This window comes from Salvelinus fontinalis, chromosome 4 (genome assembly GCF_029448725.1).
Source record: "Salvelinus fontinalis isolate EN_2023a chromosome 4, ASM2944872v1, whole genome shotgun sequence".
NCBI classification, from domain to species: Eukaryota; Metazoa; Chordata; class Actinopteri; order Salmoniformes; family Salmonidae; genus Salvelinus; species Salvelinus fontinalis.
In genome coordinates, this window is record NC_074668.1 from 5,240,540 (window position 1) to 5,267,545 (window position 27,006).

At 42.6% G+C, this 27,006-nt stretch overlaps 2 protein-coding genes across 3 annotated transcripts in view; both read left to right on the top strand.

The window, feature by feature from the left end:
• Window positions 1-6,239, top strand: part of LOC129853018 (PDZ domain-containing protein 2-like) — a 185,953-nt gene extending 179,714 nt beyond the window's left edge. The window contains exons 22-26 of one of the 2 annotated variants that reach the window (XM_055918648.1): window positions 22-139; window positions 384-485; window positions 2,196-2,478; window positions 2,586-2,723; window positions 5,891-6,239. In XM_055918648.1, the coding sequence (XP_055774623.1) occupies window positions 22-139; window positions 384-485; window positions 2,196-2,478; window positions 2,586-2,723; window positions 5,891-6,057 (808 nt within the window). In that variant the 3' untranslated portion in view covers window positions 6,058-6,239. The remainder of the gene's footprint in view (window positions 1-21; window positions 140-383; window positions 486-2,195; window positions 2,479-2,585; window positions 2,724-5,890) is intronic. The other variant, XM_055918649.1, reaches the window with a different exon arrangement.
• Window positions 6,240-13,942: 7,703 nt separating this feature from the next.
• Window positions 13,943-15,266, top strand: pmaip1 (phorbol-12-myristate-13-acetate-induced protein 1). The gene is made up of 2 exons (XM_055918655.1): window positions 13,943-14,262; window positions 14,514-15,266. The coding sequence occupies exons 1-2, from the start codon at window positions 14,193-14,195 to the stop codon at window positions 14,630-14,632; spliced, it is 189 nt and encodes a 62-aa protein (XP_055774630.1). The 5' UTR covers window positions 13,943-14,192; the 3' UTR covers window positions 14,633-15,266.
• Window positions 15,267-27,006: the final 11,740 nt, after the last annotated feature.

Genomic DNA, 27,006 nt, shown 5'->3' on the forward strand with positions numbered 1-27,006 from the left:
TGTTTCCGGTCTTCTTTCCAGTTTGACAGTGCTGGCTGGCTCTCCGGTGGAGCAGAGTAAGCTGCAGACGGTCCTGGCCTCGCTGACCTCCAAGACCGACGTGTTGGCCCTGCTACAGGAGGCCAAAGCTCTCTCTCAGGTAACCAAATACAGTTGTTTGTTTTTTTTTGCCTGGTCACCGATTTATTTCTGCTGTCTTTACCACTGTGTTTGGCGTGACAATGACCATAAGAGTTGGTGTTGACAGATCTGGATCGAGGCTAGAGGAGAGGAGCGTGAGCGATATGTTGTGAGACAGTATTTTCATCCTTGTCTTGAAAGCTCACTTCCTGTGTCTGTGTGTGTGTGTGTTGCGTCTGCCCCCCCCCCCCCCTCTACCCTAGGTTAAAGATGATACCCACTTTGTAGTCTTCTCCAAAGAAGAGGGTTCAGGACTTGGTTTCAGCATCGCTGGAGGAGTGGACCTTGAGCAGAAGTCTATATCTGTAAGCACAGTAGTGTGTTTGGTATTTTAGCAGAAACGCTATTTGGATATTTGAGTAATGTAATGTGGCATATTGTTAGGGAATCTATTTTAATTTGAAAATATGTCACATTTAGCTAAAAAGGGATTACATTGGATTTTCATCCTACAGATCTACACAACCTGTTCCACATGGCACTTACAGCTATAAATCACATTTAGAATAAGTTAGTAAAATTACAGCTATAAATCACTTTTAGAATAAGTTAGTAAAATTACAGCTATAAATCACATTTAGAATACGTTTGTAAAATTACAGCTATAAATCACATTTAGAATGTCAAATTACAGTTATAAATCACATTTAGAATGTCAAATTACAGCTATAAATCACATTTAGAATAAGTTAGTACAATTACAGCTATAAATCACATTTAGAATGTAAAATTACAGCTATAAATCATTTAGAATGTAAAATTACAGCTATAAATCACATTTAGAATGTCAAATTACAGCTATAAATCACATTTAGAATGTCAAATTACAGCTATAAATCACATTTAGAATAAGTTAGTACAATTACAGCTATAAATCATTTAGAATGTAAAATTACAGCTATAAATCACATTTAGAATGTCAAATTACAGCTATAAATCACATTTAGAATGTAAAATTACAGCTATAAATCACATTTAGAATGTCAAATTACAGCTATAAATCACATTTAGAATGTCAAATTACAGCTATAAATCACATTTAGAATGTAAAATTACAGCTATATATCACATTTAGAATGTAAAATTACAGCTATAAATCACATTTAGAATGTAAAATTACACCCCAGCGCTTCCACAAAGTATAAACTCTGGCATGTGAAGACATACGCATTAATTTATTCACATTTTTTATACTTTTTCTTTCACTTTGAAAATGTGGTGCATTTCTGTTGGGAAGAAATCAAATTTAAAGGGGAATAACGGCAAATTTAGAAAAATTCCCAAACTCCTCTGACTAGTTTGAGTGTCTGTCAGGGTGCCCACCTCTCTCACTCAGGGAGAGCGAGCTGGAGAGAAAGCTACGTCCCCAGGTTATGCAGGCCTCCACTCACTGCAGTGCTAGTTACAACTTTGTGGAATGACGCAAATCTACAAAAAAAGAATACACTTTCTGTCACAGCGAACATACTACGTTCGGGAAGTCCGATCGATTGCGCAATTATGGCATATACATTTTTATGTGATAAACTTTTGGCTCGTGGTTCATAATTTGACCTTTTCTGAGATTTCTGCCAGGCAAGGACGAAATGCATGTGGGCTTACTGTTCATACAACAACACGAGGGGACTCATAAACACAACCAATAGCCTCCATCAGACGTCACGCAACACAACACGCCTTCTTTTACTATATAGTCAGAAGCATCGTTAGTAGTAGCCTATTTCATATGCTCTGGAAAACCAGGCAGAAAGTTCTAAATGAATAACAAACAAAAAATATTTCTTGGTTGCGTCACACCCCAGAGTTAATACTTGGTGGAAATGGCTCGCTGCAGCTCTACCTGGTTCAGAGAGAGGAGAGGAGAGGAGAGGAGAGGAGAGGAGAGGAGAGGAGAGGAGAGGAGAGGAGAGGAGAGAGAGATGCCCACGTTGACAGACTGTATAAGAGCAGTGTAGACTTTCACTAAGGCCCTGCAAAATGTTTAATCTTACCCAATACCCGCTGTGTTTGGCCAGGTCTATCGTGTCTTCTCCAAAGGGCTGGCTGGCCTGGAAGGTACCATTCAGCAGGGGGACAGCGTCCTGTCCATCAACGGCAGAAGCTTGGAGGGGACGTCCCACGGAGAAGCCCTGTCCTGTCTCCATCAGGCTAGACTGTCCACTCAGACCCTGGTGGTCCTTCGCAGGGGGAAGGACAGTGAACCCCAGATGTCCCCGAGACACCATAACCTGTACCACTGCACAGGACGAAGCTACTCCCCAGGGTGCAGAGACAACGGGCCTGAAACAGCTAGACCCGGTATGGGACTGGGAGGGACAGACATACAGTACCAGTCAAAAGCTTTGGACACAAACCTACTCATTCCATTGTTGACTGGTGTGTGTGTGTGTGTGTGTGTGTTCCAGTAGTGGTGGAAATGGGTCCTGATGGGGCTCTGAGGGTACAGCTCCTGAAGACATCAGCTGGTCTGGGCTTCAGTCTGGAGGGGGGCAAAGCCTCGGCGCATGGAGACCGCCCACTCAACGTCAAACGAGTCTTCAAAGGTCAGCGCGCACACACACACACACTCACTCACTCACTCACTCACTCACTCACTCACTCACTCACTCACTCCACTCCACTCCACTCCACTCCACTCCACTCCACTCCACTCCGTCCCGTCCCGTCCCGGGCCAGGAAACTCTGATCTAGGCAGTATGTTTCCTCATGACTGGTCTTGTGTGCTGAGTCAGTGTCAGAACATGTTCACCAGATGTCGCCAGTGATCAGCATGCTAGTCAGAACAGACAGGTTCAGTAAGTTAGTCTGCCAACACAGACATCACAACGAGGAGAGGCAAGTCAAGCCAAATCCCACACTGTATCTATTACAACAGGGTTTCATAGAGCCACAACCAAAGTCCTTCTTTATTTAACAAAAGTAAATAAATACTCTTTACACATTAAACTACTCCTCTGTGTAAATACAAGGTGTGTTCATTAAACGTATGGGTAACATTTTACTTAAAGTGATAGTTCAGGATTTTGGCAATGAATCACTTCCCCAGAGTCAGATAAACTCATGTAACTTCCCCAGAGTCAGATGAACTCATGGATACTTCCCCAGAGTCAGATGAACTCATGGATACTTCCCCAGAGTCAGATGAACTAATGGATACTTCCCCAGAGTCAGGTGAACTCATGGATACTTCCCCAGAGTCAGATGAACTCATGGATACTTCCCCAGAGTCAGGTAAACTCATGGATACTTCCCCAGAGTCAGGTAAACTCATGGATACTTCCCCAGAGTCAGGTAAACTCATGGATACTTCCCCAGAGTCAGATGAACTCATGGATACTTCCCCAGAGTCAGGTAAACTCATGGATACTTCCCCAGAGTCAAATGAACTCATGGATACTTCCCCAGAGTCAGGTAAACTCATGGATACTTCCCCAGAGTCAGATGAACTCATGGATACTTCCCCAGAGTCAGGTGAACTCATGGATACTTCCCCAGAGTCAGGTGAACTCATGGATACTTCCCCAGAGTCAGGTGAACTCATGGATACTTCCCCAGAGTCAGGTAAACTCATGGATACTTCCCCAGAGTCAGGTAAACTCATGGATACTTCCCCAGAGTCAGATGAACTCATGGATACTTCCCCAGAGTCAGATGAACTCATGGATACTTCCCCAGAGTCAGATGAACTCATGGATACTTCCCCAGAGTCAGATGAACTCATGGATACTTCCCCAGAGTCAGATGAACTCATGGATACTTCCCCAGAGTCAGATGAACTCATGGATACTTCCCCAGAGTCAGATGAACTCATGGATACTTCCCCAGAGTCAGATGAACTCATGGATACTTCCCCAGAGTCAGGTAAACTCATGGATACTTCCCCAGAGTCAGGTAAACTCATGGATACTTCCCCAGAGTCAGATGAACTCATGGATACTTCCCCAGAGTCAGATGAACTCATGGATACTTCCCCAGAGTCAGATGAACTCATGGATACTTCCCCAGAGTCAGATGAACTCATGGATACTTCCCCAGAGTCAGGTGAACTCATGGATACTTCCCCAGAGTCAGGTGAACTCATGGATACTTCCCCAGAGTCAGGTGAACTCATGGATACTTCCCCAGAGTCAGGTAAACTCATGGATACTTCCCCAGAGTCAGGTAAACTCATGGATACTTCCCCAGAGTCAGATGAACTCATGGATACTTCCCCAGAGTCAGATGAACTCATGGATACTTCCCCAGAGTCAGATGAACTCATGGATACTTCCCCAGAGTCAGATGAACTCATGGATACTTCCCCAGAGTCAGATGAACTCATGGATACTTCCCCAGAGTCAGATGAACTCATGGATACTTCCCCAGAGTCAGATGAACTCATGGATACTTCCCCAGAGTCAGATGAACTCATGGATACTTCCCCAGAGTCAGATGAACTCATGGATACTTCCCCAGAGTCAGATGAACTCATGGATACTTCCCCAGAGTCAGGTAAACTCATGGATACTTCCCCAGAGTCAGGTAAACTCATGGATACTTCCCCAGAGTCAGATGAACTCATGGATACTTCCCCAGAGTCAGATGAACTCATGGATACTTCCCCAGAGTCAGATGAACTCATGGATACTTCCCCAGAGTCAGGTAAACTCATGGATACTTCCCCAGAGTCAGATGAACTCATGGATACTTCCCCAGAGTCAGATGAACTCATGGATACTTCCCCAGAGTCAGGTGAACTCATGGATACTTCCCCAGAGTCAGGTGAACTCATGGATACTTCCCCAGAGTCAGATGAACTCATGGATACTTCCCCAGAGTCAGATGAACTCATGGATACTTCCCCAGAGTCAGATGAACTCATGGATACTTCCCCAGAGTCAGATGAACTCATGGATACTTCCCCAGAGTCAGGTGAACTCATGGATACTTCCCCAGAGTCAGGTGAACTCATGGATACTTCCCCAGAGTCAGGTGAACTCATGGATACTTCCCCAGAGTCAGGTGAACTCATGGATACTTCCCCAGAGTCAGGTGAACTCATGGATACTTCCCCAGAGTCAGATGAACTCATGGATACTTCCCCAGAGTCAGGTGAACTCATGGATACTTCCCCAGAGTCAGGTGAACTCATGGATACTTCCCCAGAGTCAGGTGAACTCATGGATACTTCCCCAGAGTCAGATGAACTCATGGATACTTCCCCAGAGTCAGATGAACTCATGGATACTTCCCCAGAGTCAGGTGAACTCATGGATACTTCCCCAGAGTCAGGTGAACTCATGGATACTTCCCCAGAGTCAGATGAACTCATGGATACTTCCCCAGAGTCAGATGAACTGGTGGATCCCATTTGAATGTCTCTACATCAAGTATAAAGGAAGTTAAGAGGTAGTTTCGCGAGCCAATGCTAACAAGCGTTAGCGCAATGGCTGGACGTCTTTTGACTATCTACTAGGATACACTACTTAGTAATTGTGCTAACGCTAGTTAGCAACTTCCTCCAGACATAAAAATGGGATCCACGTGTTCATCTGACTCTAGGGAAGTAGATAAAGGGCTTCATTGCCAAAGTCCTAAAATATCCCTTCAAAGCAAACCAGTATTATGATAAGGTTATAATACATTATAAGACTTGTCATAAGCATGTACAGGGTTACCCCTTATATTGGCTTATTATATTGACTAACCATGTTCTCCTCCCATCCTCTAGGTGGTGCTGCGGAGCTGTCGCGTGTGGTGGACGTGGGGGATGAGGTACTGGAGGTGAACGGGAGCTCGCTGCAGGGCCTCATGCATTACGACGCCTGGAACATTATCAAGACTGTCAGCAAAGGCCCCGTGCAGCTTGTCATCAGGAAACCACGGACCTCTGTATGACTCAACAGACATATCGACTGGACATACAAAGAACTCATATGTCAGCTTGGTTGACGTGTAACCTGGCATCCATAGAATGGATATGTCAGCCTCGTTGACGTACAATGGTGAAACACAGGATTTCTGTATGGCCGATGGACTGGTCAGACATATCTTACAGACATACCCCCCCCCCCCCCCCCCCCCCCGGGTAAATTTGGTCCGGGATGGATCTATGTCTTACAGTGTGCCAAAAGAACAAGAGAGACTTTCACTTGTTTTACTTTTTTTTACTTTTCTATGACGTCCCCTTGTGATGATGTTTTTAATATCGCTGACCTACTCAGGCGGTGGTGCTGTACTGTACTGTGTAGGAGGATATTTTGTTATCTAAGAAGGTGGGTGAAACTGTTCTTCAGTGCACAGTGCATTCTGGAAAGTATTCAGATGCCTTGATTTTTTCCCCACGTTTTGTTATGTTACAGCCTTCCTCTAAAACGGATTAAATACATAACAAAATACTCAGCAATCTACACAAAATATCCCATAACGACAAAGTGAAAACAGATTTTTTGATTTTTTTTGCGAATTCATGAAGAAAAATATTTTTAAAATACCCTATTTCCATAAGTATTCAGACCCTTTCCTATGAGACACGACATAGAGGTCAGGTGCATCCTGTTTCCATTGATCATCCTTGAGATGTTTCTACAACTTGATTGGAGTCCACCTGTGGTAAATTCAATTAATTGGACATGATTTGGAAAGGCACACACCTGTCTATATAAGGTCACACAGTTGACAGTGCATCTCTGAAGCAAAAACCAAGCCATGAGGTTGAAGGAATTGTCCGTAGAGCACCGAGACAGGATTGTGTCGAGGCACAGATCTGGGGTACCAAAACATTTCTGCAGCATTGAAGGTCCCCAACAACACGGTGGCCTCCATCATTCTAAAATGGGAGAAGGTTGGAACCACCAAGACTCTTCCTAGTGCTGGCTGCCCGGCCAAACTGAGCAATCGGGGAGAAGGGCCTTGTTCAGGGAGGTGACCAAGAACCCGATGGTCACTCTGACAGAGCTCCAGAGTTCCTCTGTGGAGATGGGAGAACATTCCAGAAGGACAACCATCTCTGCAGCACTCCATTAATCAGGCCTTTATGGTAGAGTGGCCAGACGGAAGCCACTCCTCAGTAAAAGGCACATGACAGCCCGCTTGGAGTTTGTCAAAAGGCACCTAAAGACTCTTAGACCATGAGAAACAAGATTATCTGTTCTGATGAAACGAAGTTTGAACTCTTTGGCCTGAATTCCAAGCGTCACATCTGGAGGAAACCTGGCACCATCCCTACGGTGAAGCATGGTGGTGGCAGCATCATGTTGTGGGGATGTTTTTTAGAGGCAGGGACTGGGAGACTAGTCATGATCGAGGCAAAGATGAACAGAGCAAAGTACAGAGAGATCCTTGATGAAAACCTGCTCCAGAGCGCTCAGGACCTCAGACTGGGGCGAAGGTTCACCTTACAACAGGACAACGACACTAAGCACACAGCCAAGACAACGCAGGAGTGGCTTCGGGACAAGTCTCTGAATGTCCTTGAGTGGCCCAGCCAGAGCCCGGACTTGAACCCAATCAAACATCTCTGGAGAGACCTGAAAATAGCTGTTCAGCAACACTCCCCGTCCAACCTGACAGAGCTTGAGAGGATCTGCAGAGAATAATGGGAGAAATTCCCCAAATATAGGTGTGCCAAGCTTGTAGCATCATACCCAAGAAGACTCAAGGCTGTAATCGCTGCCAAAGGTGCTTCAACAAAGTCCTGAGTAAAGAGTCTGAATACTTATGGAAATGGGATATATGTTTTATTATTTAAAAAATTTGCTCAAATGTCAAACTATTTTTGCTTTGTCATCATGGGTATTGTGTGTAGATTGATGAGGGGGAAAAAACAATTGAATCAATTTTAGAATACGGTTGTGACCTAAAAATGTGGAAAAAGTCAAGGGGTCTGAATACTTTCTGAAAGCACTGTACATTTTATCAATATACAGTAAATAGTATAGTTTAGTATTGTATAGTATTGTCTAGAGGTTGTATAGTATATTGTATAGTTTAGTATAACTACTGTTGTTCATAGTTTTACTCTGGATTTTAGAAGAGGACAAACATACAGTCATAACCTCTTGTTCATATAGAATCATATCAAACATGCAAATAATAACAATAATCAATGGACTGTTGTTTAGTTTTGCTGTTAGCATCAATGCTAACTGGCAAGGTACTGCTAATCAACTGTCACTTTTGTACAATAAGCTCAATAAGACTTTAATACTGCCCTCTAAAGGCAAAACGTAGTAACTACATTTATTTTGTTACTGCAAAATCTGACTAAAGTTATTTTTCTGTCTAGACAGCGATTTCTGACACATATATTCTGATCAACTGTCTTGTTCTTGTGTCAGGAAACTACATACTACTTTAATCAGATAATATACGTGACCATTACAACAGATCCTTTGTACGGCAGAACACAGTAAACAGGTTTTATTTTCCTCTGGGAATGTGATTATTATTGTAGGAATAATATAAAATCGTCACTTTGCCTTTCAAACTTTTACTCCTTATTTTGAACCAACCCAATTATCTGTCACCCTGTATCTGTCACCCTGTATCTGTCACCCTGTATCTGTCACCCTGTATCTGTCATCCTGTATCTGTCACCCTGTATCTGTCACCCTGTATCTCTCACCCTGTATCCATCATTCGGTATCTGTCACCCTGTATCTGTCATTCGGTATCTGTCACCCTGTATCTGTCACCCTGTATCTGTCACCCTGTATCTGTCATCCTGTATCTGTCACCCTGTATCTGTCACCCTGTATCTGTCACCCTGTATCTGTCACCCTGTATCTGTCACCCTGTATCTGTCACCCTGTATCTGTCACCCTGTATCTGTCAGCCTGTATCTTGTCACCCTGTATCTTGTCACCCTGTATCTGTCACCCTGTATCTGTCACCCTGTATCTGTCAGCCTGTATCTGTCACCCTGTATCTGTCAGCCTGTATCTTGTCACCTAACTCCTCACACTGACCAAATGTGATACCTACCTGTGTGATAGACTCGTGCCATAGAGACTCGTGCCATAGAGACTCGTGCCATAGAGACTCGTGCCATAGAGACTCGTGCCATAGAGACTCGTGCCATAGAGACTCATGTCATAGAGACTCATGTCAAAGAAACTCATGTCATAGAGACTCGTGCCATAGAGACTCGTGCCATAGAGACTCGTGCCATAGAGACTCATGCCATAGAGACTCGTGTCATAGAGACTCGTGCCATAGACTCGTGCCATAGAGACTCGTGTCATAGAGACTCGTGTCATAGAGACTCGTGCCATAGAGACTCGTGCCATAGAGACTCGTGCCATAGAGACTCGTGCCATAGAGACTCGTGCCATAGAGACTCGTGCCATAGAGACTCGTGCCATAGAGACTCGTGCCATAGAGACTCGTGTCATAGAGACTCGTGTCATAGAGACTCGTGTCATAGAGACTCGTGTCATAGAGACTCGTGCCATAGAGACTCGTGCCATAGAGACTCGTGCCATAGAGACTCGTGCCATAGAGACTCGTGCCATAGAGACTCGTTGGAAGACAACTGTATTTGAAAGCTGAGTTGTATTAGTTCTACGGTATTAGTCTACTTGTACTGTACTTGAAATGTGCATGAATAGCCTGAATATTGCTGTCCAGTTCACTGCTCTAAACCTGGTATTTTACACTGAACCAAAATATAAACATGTTTCATCACAGAAATGTTCCATTACGCACAAAAAAAGCTTATTTCTCTCAAATTTTGTGCCCAAATTTGTTTACATCCCAGTTAGTGAGCATTTTAAGTTTTGTCAAGATAATCCATGCACCTGACAGGTGCGGCAGATCAAGAATCTGTTTTAACAGCACGATCATTACACAGGTGCACCTTGTGCCGGGGACATAAAAAGGCCACTGAAATGTGCAGTTTTGTCACACAACACAACGCCACAGATGTTTTGCAATTGGCATGCTGACTGCAGGAATGTCCACCAGAGCTGTTTCCAGAGAATGTAATGTTAATTTCTCTACCATAAACTGCCTCCAATGTCGTTTTAGACAATGTGGCAGTTTGTCCAACCGGCCTCACAACCGCAGACCCTGTGTAACCACGCCAACCACAGGACCTCCACATCCTGCTTCTTCACCTGCAGGATTGTCAGACGGGGGAGGGGGGGGAAGGGGGGGTTGAGGAGTATTTCTGTCTGTAATAAAGCCCTTTTGTGGGGGGAAAATTATTCTGATTGGCTGGGCATGGCTCTACAGTGGGGGGCATATGGTCTCCCAGGCCCATCCATGGCTGTACCCCTGCCCAGTCGTGAAATCCATAGATTGGGACCTAATGAATTTATTTCAATTGACTGATATATATATATATATAGTATAAAAAAAGAAGACATTTTAGATGAGCAGAAATGTTTATAAATTATTAATTTTAATGATAAAGTATGGAGTGCTTTGAAGTTTCAACTTCATCCATATTTATTTTAAGGATATCATCAGTTTTGTTTTTTCCTCTGAAATACCAAAGCACACCATTGACGTGAAGTGTCTTACAGTTAAACGTATTGGAAGATACATTATAGCCACAGGTGGTTTCCGTTTAGTTTTCTCTCTGAAATACCACAGAACCTGATGTCACAGCATTCATGGGACATGTCTTACGTTTAAAGAAGTAACATGGTTCAAACAGCTTATTAAAATACCCACATCATTCTGAAGAAACAACTCTGTTTCGAAACAATCTTCTGGCCCGGAGTCCCGATTTAGAAGTGCGTCATTTCCTCCGTAGTTGGTATTCCCGACGCCTTTTATGGAGTTGCAGGCGTTGCACGCGAGGTTCCCTTGGGCGTGCTCAAGACGTTTAAATCAACTGCTAAAACTCCTCCCACTTGTTGGCCAACAGATTTTCGCATGGAGTTTTCATTCAATAGGGTTTTCAGTACATTTATCTTAATTAAACCATCCCTTTACATATGGTATACCTTTTAATACGAATTTCGTCGAAAGATGAGAATACATGTAGAGTACTTGTTCAGGGTATTAGGGATCAATGAAAGAAACCCGACTAAATACACGGAGTGTAAAAAACATTAGGAACACGTGTGGCTCAGTTGGTAGAGCATGGTGCTTGCAACGCCAGGGTTGTGGGTTCATTCCCCACGCGGGGACCAGGATGAATATGTATGAACTTTCCAATTTGTAAGTCGCTCTGGATAAGAGCGTCTGCTAAATTACTTAAATGTTAAATGTAACACCTTCCTAATATTGAGTTGCCCCCAGTTTCAGCACCAATTGGTAGAGTTAAAAAATACTCTGATCGTGTGGATTATTTAGGTTAAGAAAAGTATTTATGAATCATAAAATAAAAAAATAAAAACAGGTTATGAGAGCCTTTACGCACTAGAGAAAGAAAACGGTTGTTCAATTAATTATGATAATTGCCATATTCAGTTCTTATAAACCAATGGTAATGTTTAGTGTTTATAGAATTATAAAGGGGAGAATAGTGTACAATAGCAGGCTATACCCTCGTCTATTGCCTGCACTAACCATGGAACTGTGTGACGACACAAGTATTGCGCCTTACGTCGGGTTCAAACTGTTTACGGCTTTGTCTGCGCTCCGCTCCGTAACGATTTAATTAGCCTGTCAACTGTGACTAATGATCCTCAGCAACAACCACATAACCGTGATGACGTTTACAGAGGAAGCAAATTTAAGGTAAATGAAACAATTTAATTATATGGAATGATAATGTAGGCTATACCAACTAAAGGGAACTAACTGTACATTTGGCCGTAGTTTAGCCTATAAGACATAAACAAATGATCATCCCTGCAAGTTAAAAGGCCTATGCAATTTTAATTATGCATTACGGCACAGCATTTCATAAACTTTACTGTGGGAAAATTGATATGTTGATATGTTTCAGTTTGCTGCCAAATGACTCCCATCCAACCTGACAGATCTTGAGAGATTCTGCAGAAGAAGAACGGGAGAAAGTCCCCAAATACAGGTGTGGCAAGCTTGTAGCGTCATACTCAAGAAGACTCGAGGCTGTAACCGCTGCCAAAGGTGCTTCAACAAAGTACTGAGTAAAGGGGTCTGAATACTTATGGAAATGTCCTATTTCAGTTGTTTTATTTGTTAAACATTTGCTAAAAATTCACAAAAAAAAATGTTTCCTACATTGTAATATTATAATTGTTTTTGTTTCCTCTTGGCCCCCCCCCCCCCCCCCCCCCCCCCCCACACGGGTAACTACCTGCATTAATCTTGCCCAGAGTAGCACTTTCATTCACAGGGTGATTAGCATACTTTAAAAACAAACAAACATAAAAATAAAAAAAACGTATACATTTAAATCTGCCTGCTGATAGGCCATCAACTGTGGATGGGCGTTTCCATTGCTTTCCATTGCTTTCCATCTGGTTAGGTAGGTTTACACTACCAGAAGACACCTGGCCACATGGGCAATCCGCAAGCATGTTGTCTGTGAACAATCAACACATCCGCAATATATTTACTACAAACCGATTTGATATCAACATCGAATCTAAAAAAAATGCAACATATTGATATAGATTTTCCATAACACTAATGGGTTTATTTGATTGAAATGAATGAATTTAATCATAGTTTGAAAGAGACCATAAATTAAACTGTAACATTGTACGAAATTGATATTGGTGACTGTAGATAATGGAAGTAGTTTAACCTGAGTGTTGTCCATATGGTCTATCTTTAGTCATCTTTGTCAACACACAGGTACTCTACTTTTTATCTACAACCCCCCCCCCACAAAAAAATATATTTGGTGTGTCAAATACAGTGTATTGCGTTGGGACCAATGGCGTGGGTTGAGTAGAAAGGCATGCTGGGTATTTAGACCTCAGTACGCCATGAAATAACACAATATATAGATTCTACAGACCCTACTGAGCATTCCCAACCACACTTTTACCTTTGAACATAGAATAGTAGTATCTATAAGCATAATATGTCATTTTATAAGTCTATTGCATTGGGACTAGTCTCGCGTTGCCATCCCCCCAAAATCACATCGTTGTCGCACCTCCCTTGGCTACATTGGGACCAAATGGAGTAGGTTGAGTAGAAAGGCATGCTGGGTATTTAGGCATGCTGAGTAGAAAGGCATGCTGGGTATTTAGACCTCAGTCCTCCATGAAATAACAGCATATATAGATTCCACAGACCCCTACTGAGTAATCCCAACCCCACGTTTACACTGGCCTATAGAAACGTTTTTCCTTTATAAGTCAATATGTCATTTATATGTAGAGTAATCCCAACCACACGTTTACACTGGCATGTAGAATATAAACCAATATGTAATTCACATGCAGTATATTTATTGCGTTTACAGTGAATAGAATGGGTGGAGTAAGGACTCATCGGTACTCTGTATTCAACGAGACCCAATTTAAATTTCGCAGACTCTATGGAGTAATTCTAATTATATATATTTTGTATTTGATTAAAAGTGTATTTTAAATATATCCTATTTCAATAGTTTTCAACGTGTACACTTTCTAAAGAAACGCTGTTATAAATAATACAAGATTTAAATATAAAATAATTTCTAATTATCCATATATATTTTTCAAAAGGTGGTTGAACGCTGTGAAAAATAGCTGTACTGCAAGTTTAGAACGTCTTTGCTGAGCTCGTTCTGCCAGCATTATATCCTGCTGCTAGGAGAACGGTAATTGTGTAGCCTACACACACACACACACACACACACACACACACACACACACACACACACACAGAGCTGTAGAAACAGGGAAGTGCTATTTAGAGCGGTGACGTTGATGAAATCCCCACCGTAACGTGTCTCGGACCGCCCACATTCTATAAAGGCAGAGATCGGCTCCTTACTATTATTATCTCTATCAACAACAAGATATACTGTACTCACTTCTGATTTAGCTTACTGCTGTCTAGGACTCACACTGAGCTATAGCATACTCAGAGCTATACGGCTATAGGAACAACTATACAGCTATAATAGAAGCAGCTATACAGCAAACGCATCCATGAAGCTCGAATCGAGAAAGTCCTCACTGAAAAGGACTGAGAGCAAGAAAGAGACCGTACCAAACAAAGGTAAACACCATTTGCTTCTACATCTGCATTGCTTGCTGTTTGGGGTTTTAGGCTGGGTTTCTGTACAGCACTTCGAGATATTAGCTGATGTACGAAGGGCTATATAAAATAAACTTGATTTGATTTGACTGATTTATCTCTAATTATAGTCCATATCAACTCATTTTCCTAAATCAATGTCGCCTGCCTCTGTTCACCTGTATCTTTCGTAGGCTATGTAGCTAAAATACTTTTACTTCCTGGGTTTTCAGATCAGAAAGCCATCGTGGAATGTGCGCAACAGCTGCGTAAAATCGGAGACCTTTTCAACCTGAAATACATCCTGGCGGATATGCTTGCTAAAATCTCAACGGATCCGAAAATCAAGTGAAATGGATACAGTAGCTGACTTTGATAGTAAAGTGGATCGAAATTGGATCATCATGCCTGAACAGGAAACGTGTTGCGGTCGTTACAATGTGAAGAGTTCGTTATAATAACACAAAGCCAATGTGGACCTCACACGCCCATGCCCGGAGCTAGGCTACTCTCAGCCGGAGTATCTTTATGGACACTCCTTCAATAGAGACTGCCTTCTACGCCCAGCGTCCCGGGACACAGGTGGGTATTTGTCCATAGTCTAAGAGATATATATACCACCGCCCTATTGGAATATTTAGGCCGGGAAAATGAAGACGGGCCGGGAAGCCGAAACAGAACATTTGGAGTAAAGAGAAGACAGGATAGCAAACCAACATGTAGCCTAAAATAGAGACTAAAAGAGTATCTATCTGTTATTAAACGTTTGATTCTAATCGTCAGGGGTTTTATGCAGTCTTGTTTTACGTTTGTTTGGTGATTTGGTATTTGCTTATTGTTTGAAAATAATTTTATTCTGTCAAGTTTGTTTGGTGATTTTGATATTTGTTTGAAAATCATTTTATGCTGTCTGTTTTAAGTTTATTTGGTGATTGATTTTTACTTATTTGTTTGAAAATAATATCAATAAATGTTTTGCTTCCTTCTCTTGTCATCAACGGAGGTTGTTCTTCTTTTGGTAGTAGGCCTCTATTTCTGTTGACGGTGACGTTCAATACGCTTTCCCTGTTTGGTGCTGTTTGCTTCCGTTTAAGAAACGTTTTTCAACAGAATCAGTGGAATGAATACACCCCTGATCACACAGTAAACACAGTTCACTCTCATAGCAGCCACGTTGTATTCCTTCTCTTCCCTTCGCTTGTGGACTTCAATGCATAACACATCAGCTGTATATGACCAGGTGAAAAAACATTACCAAGCCAAACATCTACAAACAGCCTACATCGTTGACACCATATTAGCTACAGTGAGGTCATAGCATAGCTAATAGAACTAACGCGTTAGTAAACCCGCTACAATCATAGAGTAACGTTCCGGCCGGCCCCCGGTGGCAATAAATTAGTAATACCAAAAGCTTACCTTGACTTGGAAGAGTGTTCTGTTGGAAAGGCATAGCCAGCTAGCTAATATAGCATCCCCCTGTTTGAGCAGGGTGTTTCAGTAGGCTAAACTAGCTAGCTAAGTGAAACTGAAAGTGAACAAAAATGACACTCCTTCTCTCTTGCTTCTCCTAAATGTTGGAAGACATTAATTTGTTCAACTATTGTCTTTCTCTCTCTTTGAGTCAACTACTCACCACATATCATGCACTGCAGTGCTAGCTAGCTGTAGCTTATGCTTTCAGTACTAGATTCATTCTCTGATCCTTTGATTGGGTGGACAACATGTCAGTTCATGCTGCAAGAGCTCTGATAGGTTGGAGGAAGTCCTCCGGAAGTTGTCATAATTACTGTGTAAGTCTATGGAAGGGGGTGAGAACCATGCGCCTCCTAGGTTTTGTATTGAAGTACATTTGGTAGCCAGAGGAGGACGGAAGCTAGCTGTCCTCCGGCTACACCATGGTGCTACCCTACAGAGTGCTGTTGAGGCGACTGTAGACCTTCATTACATAACAGGAGGGAAGCTAGCTGTCCTCCGGCTACACCATGGTGCTACCCTACAGAGTGCTGTTGAGGCTACTGTAGACCTTCATTACATAACAGGAGGGAAGCTATCTGTCCTCCGGCTACACCATGGTGCTACCCTACAGAGTGCTGTTGAGGCTACTGTAGACCTTCATTACATAACAGGAGGGAAGCTAGCTGTCCTCCGGCTACACCATGGTGCTGCCCTACAGAGTGCTGTTGAGGCGACTGTAGACCTTCATTACATAACAGGAGGGAAGCTAGCTGTCCTCTGGCTACACCATGGTGCTGCCCTACAGAGTGCTGTTGAGGCTACTGTAGACCTTCATTACATAACAGGAGGGAAGCTAGCTGTCCTCCGGCTACACCATGGTGCTACCCTACAGAGTGCTGTTGAGGCTACTGTAGACCTTCATTACATAACAGGAGGGAAGCTAGCTGTCCTCTGACTACACCATGGTGCTACCCTACAGAGTGCTGTTGAGGCTACTGTAGACCTTCATTACATAACAGGAGGGAAGCTAGCTGTCCTCCGGCTACACCATGGTGCTACCCTACAGAGTGCTGTTGAGGCTACTGTAGACCTTCATTACATAACAGGAGGGAAGCTAGCTGTCCTCCGGCTACACCATGGTGCTGCCCTACAGAGTGCTGTTGAGGCGACTGTAGACCATTACATAACAGGAGGGAAGCTAGCTGTCCTCCAGCTACACCATGGTGCTGCCCTACAGAGTGCTGTTGAGGCGACTGTAGACCTTCTTTGCAAAACAGTGTGTTTTAATCAGTAATTTGGTGACGTGATTTTTATGAAATGAACTGAGGAGGATGGTCCTCCCCTTCCTCATCTGAGGAACTTCCACTTCTGTTGAGGTTAGAGGACACATAAACACTTTGGTTTGGAATAGGAAGCATAATTGTCCTCAACTCCCAACTGTCAACTCCCAACTGTCAAGAGTAAACCCATGGCATAAACTGACTGGCAGGGGACCATCCAGCATCGGTATCACCCATGTGACCTGATGACGAGGTTATCTATTAACTCCTTTGTCTGAAAATAGTTTTTTTTACAATCTATATGACCTTTGGAAACCCACAGTGATATGGGATTCTTTTTATGTTACGTAGATTGACAGACGGGTATGTCAATAGACTCTTAAGGATTTTAAGCGTGAGAATAGAGTGCAAATTACCCGCTATTCGTTTTGTGTGGAGATCGAAAACATTAAGGTGTGGCTGGGTGTGTAAGTCTACAGATATACCATATTCTGACTCTTATCTTAATTTAATTCCACCACCTTTACAGACACGGAAACCATGAATGAGCTTGAGGGAACCTACCGGTTCCAAGTGGAAAAAGCGTCTACCATTTTCCATGCACTGTAATTTACAACTTGATAAGAGCTATTGATAAGAGCTAGGTAAATAGGTAATCTGTTTGAATAAGGGAATTGTAAATATGTATGACGCTTGTTTAAGGGTGTTTTCACATATAGTCTTCTTTAAAAGAACCAATCTCAGTCCTCTTTCATGTGAACTCTGAGGTAAAAAAAAAAAAAAAAGATCTCAGTTCTCTTTCATGTGAACTCTGAGGTAAAAAAAAAAAGAAAAAGATCTCAGTTCTCTTTGTACTCACACTGCTTTTCAATGAAGACTCAACTCTTTTGTCAGTTCACTTCACCTATTTTGTGTACCGAGTCCACTTTGCATTCACAATGCTATGTTTAGAAAGGAACCAAGATCTTTTTCCAACATGCACTTTTTTTTTGTTTACAAAGTGCAAGACAAGCCATTCAATCAGAATGTGTTATCCGACAGCTAGATATACCTACTTACGTTTTGGAAGCTAATAGATTTCGTTTAGTTAGAAGATGAGACATAATAATTGTGATCAGAAGATACTATTAACCGAATAAATAGCAATATAATGACTACAGAATAAAATAAACTGAAAATGTTACACCCACGGTGGGCTACTGCCCCTTTAAAAGCTACAATAGGCTACTGCCCCTTTAAGAGCTACAATAGGCTACTGCCCCTTTAAGAGCTACAATAGGCTATTGCCCCTTTAAGAGCTACAATAGGCTACTGCCCCTTTAAGAGCTACAATAGGCTACTGCCCCTTTAAGAGCTACAATAGGCTACTGCCCCTTTAAGAGCTACAATAGGCTATTGCCCCTTTAAGAGCTACAATAGGCTACTGCCCCTTTAAGAGCTACAATAGGCTATTGCCCCTTTAAGAGCTACAATAGGCTATTGCCCCTTTAAAGCTACAATAGGCTACTGCCCCTTTAAGAGCTACAATAGGCTATTGCCCCTTTAAGAGCTACAATAGGCTACTGCCCCTTTAAGAGCTACAATAGGCTATTGCCCCTTTAAGAGCTACAATAGGCTACTGCCCCTTTAAGAGCTACAATAGGCTACTGCCCCTTTAAGAGCTAGAATAGATTTTCTAACCTATGTTGTAATTCTCAACAAATAGGTTGATGTCTTCTCACACTATTCCAACCCCACAATCAATAAATAGATTATAAAGCTCTCTTAGCCTACACATATTACAAAAAAAATGATCTGAACTAAAAACTTCACACATTTTGTAATTTCTGTGTGTCCTTGACAATCACTAATCAAATTCCAAAAAGGCGTTATGAGGGGTTATGCCAGTAGTCTAGTGTGAGGGGTTATGTCAGTAGTCTAGTGTGAGGGGTTATAACAGTAGTCTAGTGTGAGGGGTTATGTCAGTAGTCTAGTGTGAGGGGTTATAACAGTAGTCTAGTGTGAGGGGTTATAACAGTAGTCTAGTGTGAGGGGTTATAACAGTAGTCTAGTGTGAGGGGTTATAACAGTAGTCTAGTGTGAGGGGTTATAACAGTAGTCTAGTGGAAGGGGTTATAACAGTAGTCTAGTGTGAGGGGTTATGACAGTAGTCTAGTGTGAGGGGTTATAACAGTAGTCTAGTGTGAGGGGTTATGTCAGTAGTCTAGTGTGAGGGGTTATGTCAGTAGTCTAGTGTGAGGGGTTATGTCAGTAGTCTAGTGTGAGGGGTTATAACAGTAGTCTAGTGTGAGGGGTTATGTCAGTAGTCTAGTGTGAGGGGTTATGACAGTAGTCTAGTGTGAGGGGTTATAACACTAGTCTAGTGAGGGGTTATAACAGTAGTCTAGTGTGAGGGGTTATGACAGTAGTCTAGTGTGAGGGGTTATAACAGTAGTCTAGTGTGAGGGGTTATAACAGTAGTCTAGTGTGAGGGGTTATGACAGTAGTCTAGTGTGAGGGGTTATAACAGTAGTCTAGTGTGAGGGGTTATAACAGTAGTCTAGTGTGAGGGGTTTATAACAGTAGTCTAGTGTGAGGGGTTATGTCAGTAGTCTAGTGTGAGGGGTTACAACAGTAGTCTAGTGTGAGGGGTTACAACAGTAGTCTAGTGTGAGGGGTTACAACAGTAGTCTAGTGTGAGGGGTTATAACAGTAGTCTAGTGTGAGGGGTTATAACAGTAGTCTAGTGTGAGGGGTTACAACAGTAGTCTAGTGTGAGGGGTTATGACAGTAGTCTGGTGTGAGGGGTTATGACAGTAGTCTGGTGTGAGGGGTTATGACAGGGGAAACAGTGTTACAGTAGTCTTGTGTGTGGTACAACATGATGCTGCCACCACCATGCTTCACCGTATGGATGGTGACAGGTTTCCTCCAGACGTGACGCTTGGAATTCAGGCCAAAGTGTTCAATCTTGGTTTCATCAGACCAGAGAATCTTGTTTCTCATGGTCTGAGAGTCCTTTAGGTGCCTGTTGGCAAACTCCAAGCGGGCTGTCATGTGCCTTTTACTGAGGAGTGGCTTCCGTCTGGACACTGGGTGGAGTGCTGCAGAGATGGTTGTCCTTCTGGAAGGTTCTCCCATCTCCACAGAGGAACTCTGGAGCTCTGTCAGAGTGACATCGGGTTCTTGGTCACCTCCCTGACCAAGGCCCTTCTCCCCCAATTGCTCAGTTTGGCCAGGCGGCTAGCTCTAGGAAGAGTCTTGGTGGTTCCAAACTTTTTCCATTTAAGAATGATGGAGGCCACTGTATTCTTGGGGACCTTCAATGCTGCAGACATTTTTTGGTACCCTTCCCCAGATATGTGCCTCGACACAATCCTGTCTCGGTGCTCTACGGACAATTCCTTTCGACCTCATGGCTTGGTTTTTGCTCTGACGTGCACTGTCAACTGTGTGACCTTATATAGACAGGTGTGTGCCTTTCCAAATCATGTACAATCAATTTAATTTACCACAGGTGGACTCCAATCAAGTTGTAGAAACATCTCAAGGATGATCAATGGAAACAGGATGAACCTGAGCTCTCATAGCAAAGGGTCTGAATACTTATGTGAATAAGGTATTACTGTTTTTTATTTTTTTTGCCTTGACCTGTCGTTTGCCTGCCCCACGTTGTTGCAATTAACATTGTTACTTCAACACAGTCTACACTATGGTCTTACCTGAAGCCTGATACAACCGCTAACCACAAGAGGATTCATGAGCTCTCAATGTGTGTAGATTGCTTGCTGTCTGCTACCTGCTGCCTGCTGCCTGCTGCCTGCTGCTAATCATCAGATGGTGGGGAGGTAGGGGACCCACTTGGGTAACTGGGGGGCTCTGCCTTGATTGGGTAACTAATAAATAAATGTGACTGGTCAGTTGTGTGAGTCAGGGGCTGGGCCCCAGCCTGTAGGGGGGCCAAGTCTGTAGGTGGCCCAAGCCTGTAGGGGGCCCAAGCCTGAAGGGGGCCCAAGCCTGAAGGGGGCCCCAGCCTGTAGGGGGGCCAAGCCTGTAAAAAAAAAAAAAAAAACATTTAGCTGATTTTAAGTAGAGATCATTTAATATAAATGCTGAGCGAGTAGAATAAGAGATGGCACGTTAACAGTGCTTAGTATATTGCCCAAGTGGCAATAAATAATAAAAATTATGTTTTTTTTATTTTGGATTATAATAATTTCTATCCAACATTGTCAATGTTCATAATACACCAGAGAGCATAATTTAGCCACCGAGGATCAATAGTTTAGAAAAAATAACATTTTTATCACCAACACATTTAGGTATCTGGCAAAATCAAGGAAACATCAACATAAAGTGTCTTAAAGTGTGTTGGACAAAATCAAGGAAACATCAACATAAAGTGTCTTAAAGGGTGTTGGACCACCACGAGCTGCCAGAACAGCTTCAATGTACCTTGGCATATCTTCTAACAGTGGACCTAAACCATGTCAGGAAAATGCAACCCACACCATAACATTAACTTTGTATTCCTCATTTACTCACGTGTTTCTTTTATTTTGGTAGTTACCGGTTGCCTGCTTGTCAGGAAGGCTGCAGTTTTGGGCAGCATGCGTATCAAATATACAGCTTGTTGTGGCTATAGACATATAATCCATAGAAGGGTTATGTAACCTCTAACCCTGGTAATTTCACTGTTAAACTAATGGGTACAATAGCAATGGATGCCAGTCCTGACTTGAATGGGAACTTCCCATCTATCGATTATATTTCTATTATATTTTATGGTTGGTTGCAGCTGTTGGTTTGCCTTATGCATATTTCAAAATACAATCGGGGGAACAAATGTACAGTTTGGAAAGCAAATGCCTACCGCTGAAAAGAGAAGACTAAACTGAATCCAGTCCTGAATCCAGTCCTGGTGTTGCTGGGTATTTAGACCTCAGTACTCCATGAAATAACACCATTATATATATATAGATTCTACAGACCCTACTGAGTAATCCCAACCCCACTTTTACATCGGTATTTATATAATCGTTTTTTTCTCTACAGCCCAATGTTGTAAACATACCAATCTGAACATTGTCTTTTTCGAGCGCATATTTATAATTGTTTCCATAACTGTCTTCTTGCATTTGCTTATAAAGCACAATAAAAATGGACATTGATTAAAATCCTTTGAGTTGAATTATCCACATGGCAATGTTTTGAAATGCAGGTTTTTATTTTGAAGGATTCTTCATTACCATGCGAAAATGATGTCATCCTTTGTGCTGCTGGCAGAATAGAAGTGGCTACACGTTTACACATGTGACAGCTGTCCACAAACGAGGAAGTAAATGCTGAAGATTTTCCGTGATGTCACTTTGTAATACAAAACCAGCAGCCTTATTGTCTCTGTCACTGGTGGTATTGTAACAAAAAGCACAACAACAACAAAAAACGTCAAGCCGTAGGCTACGTCTGTGTCACGCAAATCATAGACCTCCCGCTGGGCACAGACTTTAATTCAACTTCTATTCCACGTTGGTTCAACGTGAAAACAACGTTGATTCAACCAGTGTGTCTATGACCTTTGCAGACTAATTCATGAGATAAATTGACGTGGTCATTACATGGGTTTCCAATGAAGACCCATAGGCCAATAAAGCAGAATTAGGCACAGTTATCTATTTTACATTGTAGGGGGGGACTCTTTATTAGGGGGGAACGGGGACTCTTTATTAGGGGGGGACTCTTTATTAGGGGGGGGACTCTTTATTAGGGAGGGACTCTTTATTAGGGGGGGGGGGGCTCTTTATTAGGGGGGACTCTTTATTAGGGGGGACTCTTTATTTGGGGGGGACTCTTTATTTGGGGGGGACTCTTTATTTGGGGGGGACTCTTTATTTGGGGGGGACTCTTTATTTGGGGGGGACTCTTTATTAGGGGGGGACTCTTTATTGGGGGGGGACTCTTTATTTGGGGGGGACTCTTTATTTGGGGGGGACTCTTTATTTGGGGGGGACTCTTTATTTGGGGGGGACTCTTTACTCTTTATTAGGGGGGACTCTTTATTATGGGGGACTCATTATTAAGGGGGGACTCATTATTAGGGGGGGACTCATTATTAGGGGGGGACTCTTTACTCTTTATTAGGGGGGACTCTTTATTAGGGGGGGACTCTTTACTCTTTATTAGGGGGGAGACTCTTTATTAGGGGGAGACTCTTTATTAGGGGGGGACTCTTTATTAGGGGGGGACTCTTTATTAGGGGGGGGATCTTTATTAGGGGGGGGATCTTTATTAGGGGGGACTCTTTATTAGGGGGGGACTCTTTATTAGGGGGGGACTCTTTATTAGGGGGGGACTCTTTATTAGGGGGGGGACTCTATTAGGGGGGGACTCTTTATTAGGGGGGGACTCTTTATTAGGGGGGGACTCTTTATTAGGGGGGGTCTCTTTATTAGGGGGGGACTCTTTATTAGGGGGGGTCTCTTTATTTTCCACCACTAATCATGGTACTTCGTCTCAGAGTTCCCAAACTGACAAAACTGTTGAACATTACACATCAGTGTAATGCAGTAGTATCTATTCACCTTAGCAACCTTTTCGTTAGAAGTTTGGTTTTGGTTTTGCACTCTGTAGACGTAACCGGTTACAACACAACCAACACTAAGAGAAAGAGAATCTTCCTTCTAAAGAAACCCCCGTGATGTCATATCCAGCTCCGTTTTAAGACTAGACGTTGCTCAGAATGGTCAAGGAAGTGATCTGCTGACTTCTCAACACCCATTGGGTTATTCCATGTCTGAGTCATTGTTAGTTTATCCGGTAGTATAATTTTAGTATATGTTGTCTGTACTTGTAAAAACTCAAGTAGACGGAAATAAACACCAAAATCTGACGACGTTGAATATAACATATACTTTCGTTCTGTTGATATGTCCTATTCTAAGAATATCTTGTATTTTTTGCTTCATTCCCATTTCAAACACATTTCACATACAGTCAGTACTCTCCACTAAGATACAGTCGGTACTCTCCACTAAGATACAGTCAGTACTCTCCACTAAGATACAGTCAGTACTCTCCACTAAGATACAGTCAGTACTCTCCACTAAGATACAGTCAGTACTCTCCACTAAGATACAGTCAGTACTCTCCACTAAGATACAGTCGGTACTCTCCACTAAGATACAGTCAGTACTCTCCACTAAGATACAGTCAGTACTCTCCACTAAGATACAGTCAGTACTCTCCACTAAGATACAGTCGGTACTCTCCACTAAGATACAGTCAGTGCTCTCCACTAAGATACAGTCAGTACTCTCCACTAAGATACAGTCAGTACTCTCCACTAAGATACAGTCAGTACTCTCCACTAAGATACAGTCAGTACTCTCCACTAAGATACAGTCAGTACTCTCCACTAAGATACAGTCGGTACTCTCCACTAAGATACAGTCAGTACTCTCCACTAAGATACAGTCAGTACTCTCCACTAAGATACAGTCAGTACTCTCCACTAAGATACAGTCGGTACTCTCCACTAAGATACAGTCAGTGCTCTCCACTAAGATACAGTCAGTACTCTCCACTAAGATACAGTCAGTGCTCTCCACTAAGATACAGTCAGTACTCTCCACTAAGATACAGTCAGTACTCTCCACTAAGATACAGTCAGTACTCTCCACTAAGATACAGTCAGTACTCTCCACTAAGATACAGTCAGTACTCTCCACTAAGATACAGTCGGTACTCTCCACTAAGATACAGTCAGTACTCTCCACTAACATACAGTCAGTACTCTCCACTAACATACAGTCGGTACTCTCCACTAAGATACAGTCAGTACTCTCCACTAAGATACAGTCAGTACTCTCCACTAAGATACAGTCAGTACTCTCCACTAAGATACAGTCAGTACTCTCCACTAAGATACAGTCAGTACTCTCCACTAAGATACAGTCAGTACTCTCCACTAAGATACAGTCAGTACTCTCCACTAAGATACAGTCAGTGCTCTCCACTAAGATACAGTCAGTACTCTCCACTAAGATACAGTCAGTACTCTCCACTAAGATACAGTCAGTACTCTCCACTAAGATACAGTCAGTACTCTCCACTAAGATACAGTCAGTACTCTCCACTAAGATACAGTCAGTACTCTCCACTAAGATACAGTCGGTACTCTCCACTAAGATACAGTCAGTACTCTCCACTAAGATACAGTCGGTACTCTCCACTAAGATACAGTCAGTACTCTCCACTAAGATACAGTCAGTACTCTCCACTAAGATACAGTCAGTACTCTCCACTAAGATACAGTCAGTACTCTCCACTAAGATACAGTCGGTACTCTCCACTAAGATACAGTCAGTACTCTCCACTAAGATACAGTCGGTACTCTCCACTAAGATACAGTCAGTACTCTCCACTAAGATACAGTCGGTACTCTCCACTAAGATACAGTCAGTACTCTCCACTAAGATACAGTCAGTACTCTCCACTAAGATACAGTCGGTACTCTCCACTAACATACAGTCAGTACTCTCCACTAAGATACAGTCGGTACTCTCCACTAAGATACAGTCGGTACTCTCCACTAAGATACAGTCAGTACTCTCCACTAAGATACAGTCAGTACTCTCCACTAAGATACAGTCAGTACTCTCCACTAAGATACAGTCAGTACTCTCCACTAAGATACAGTCAGTACTCTCCACTAAGATACAGTCGGTACTCTCCACTAAGATACAGTCAGTGCTCTCCACTAAGATACAGTCAGTACTCTCCACTAAGATACAGTCAGTACTCTCCACTAAGATACAGTCAGTACTCTCCACTAAGATACAGTCGGTACTCTCCACTAAGATACAGTCAGTGCTCTCCACTAAGATACAGTCAGTACTCTCCACTAAGATACAGTCAGTACTCTCCACTAAGATACAGTCAGTACTCTCCACTAAGATACAGTCAGTACTCTCCACTAAGATACAGTCAGTACTCTCCACTAAGATACAGTCAGTACTCTCCACTAAGATACAGTCAGTACTCTCCACTAAGATACAGTCAGTACTCTCCACTAAGATACAGTCAGTACTCTCCACTAAGATACAGTCAGTACTCTCCACTAAGATACAGTCAGTACTCTCCACTAAGATACAGTCAGTACTCTCCACTAAGATACAGTCAGTACTCTCCACTAAGATACAGTCAGTACTCTCCACTAAGATACAGTCAGTACTCTCCACTAAGATACAGTCAGTACTCTCCACTAAGATACAGTCAGTACTCTCCACTAAGATACAGTCAGTACTCTCCACTAAGATACAGTCAGTACTCTCCACTAAGATACAGTCAGTACTCTCCACTAAGATACAGTCAGTACTCTCCACTAAGATACAGTCAGTACTCTCCACTAAGATACAGTCAGTACTCTCCACTAAGATACAGTCAGTACTCTCCACTAAGATACAGTCAGTATTCTCCACTAAGATACAGTCAGTACTCTCCACTAAGATACAGTCAGTACTCTCCACTAACATACAGTCAGTACTCTCCACTAAGATACAGTCAGTGCTCTCCACTAAGATACAGTCAGTACTCTCCACTAAGATACAGTCAGTACTCTCCACTAAGATACAGTCAGTACTCTCCACTAAGATACAGTCAGTACTCTCCACTAAGATACAGTCAGTACTCTCCACTAAGATACAGTCAGTACTCTCCACTAAGATACAGTCAGTACTCTCCACTAAGATACAGTCAGTACTCTCCACTAACATACAGTCAGTACTCTCCACTAAGATACAGTCGGTACTCTCCACTAAGATACAGTCAGTGCTCTCCACTAAGATACAGTCAGTACTCTCCACTAAGATACAGTCAGTACTCTCCACTAAGATACAGTCAGTACTCTCCACTAAGATACAGTCAGTACTCTCCACTAAGATACAGTCAGTACTCTCCACTAAGATACAGTCAGTACTCTCCACTAAGATACAGTCAGTACTCTCCACTA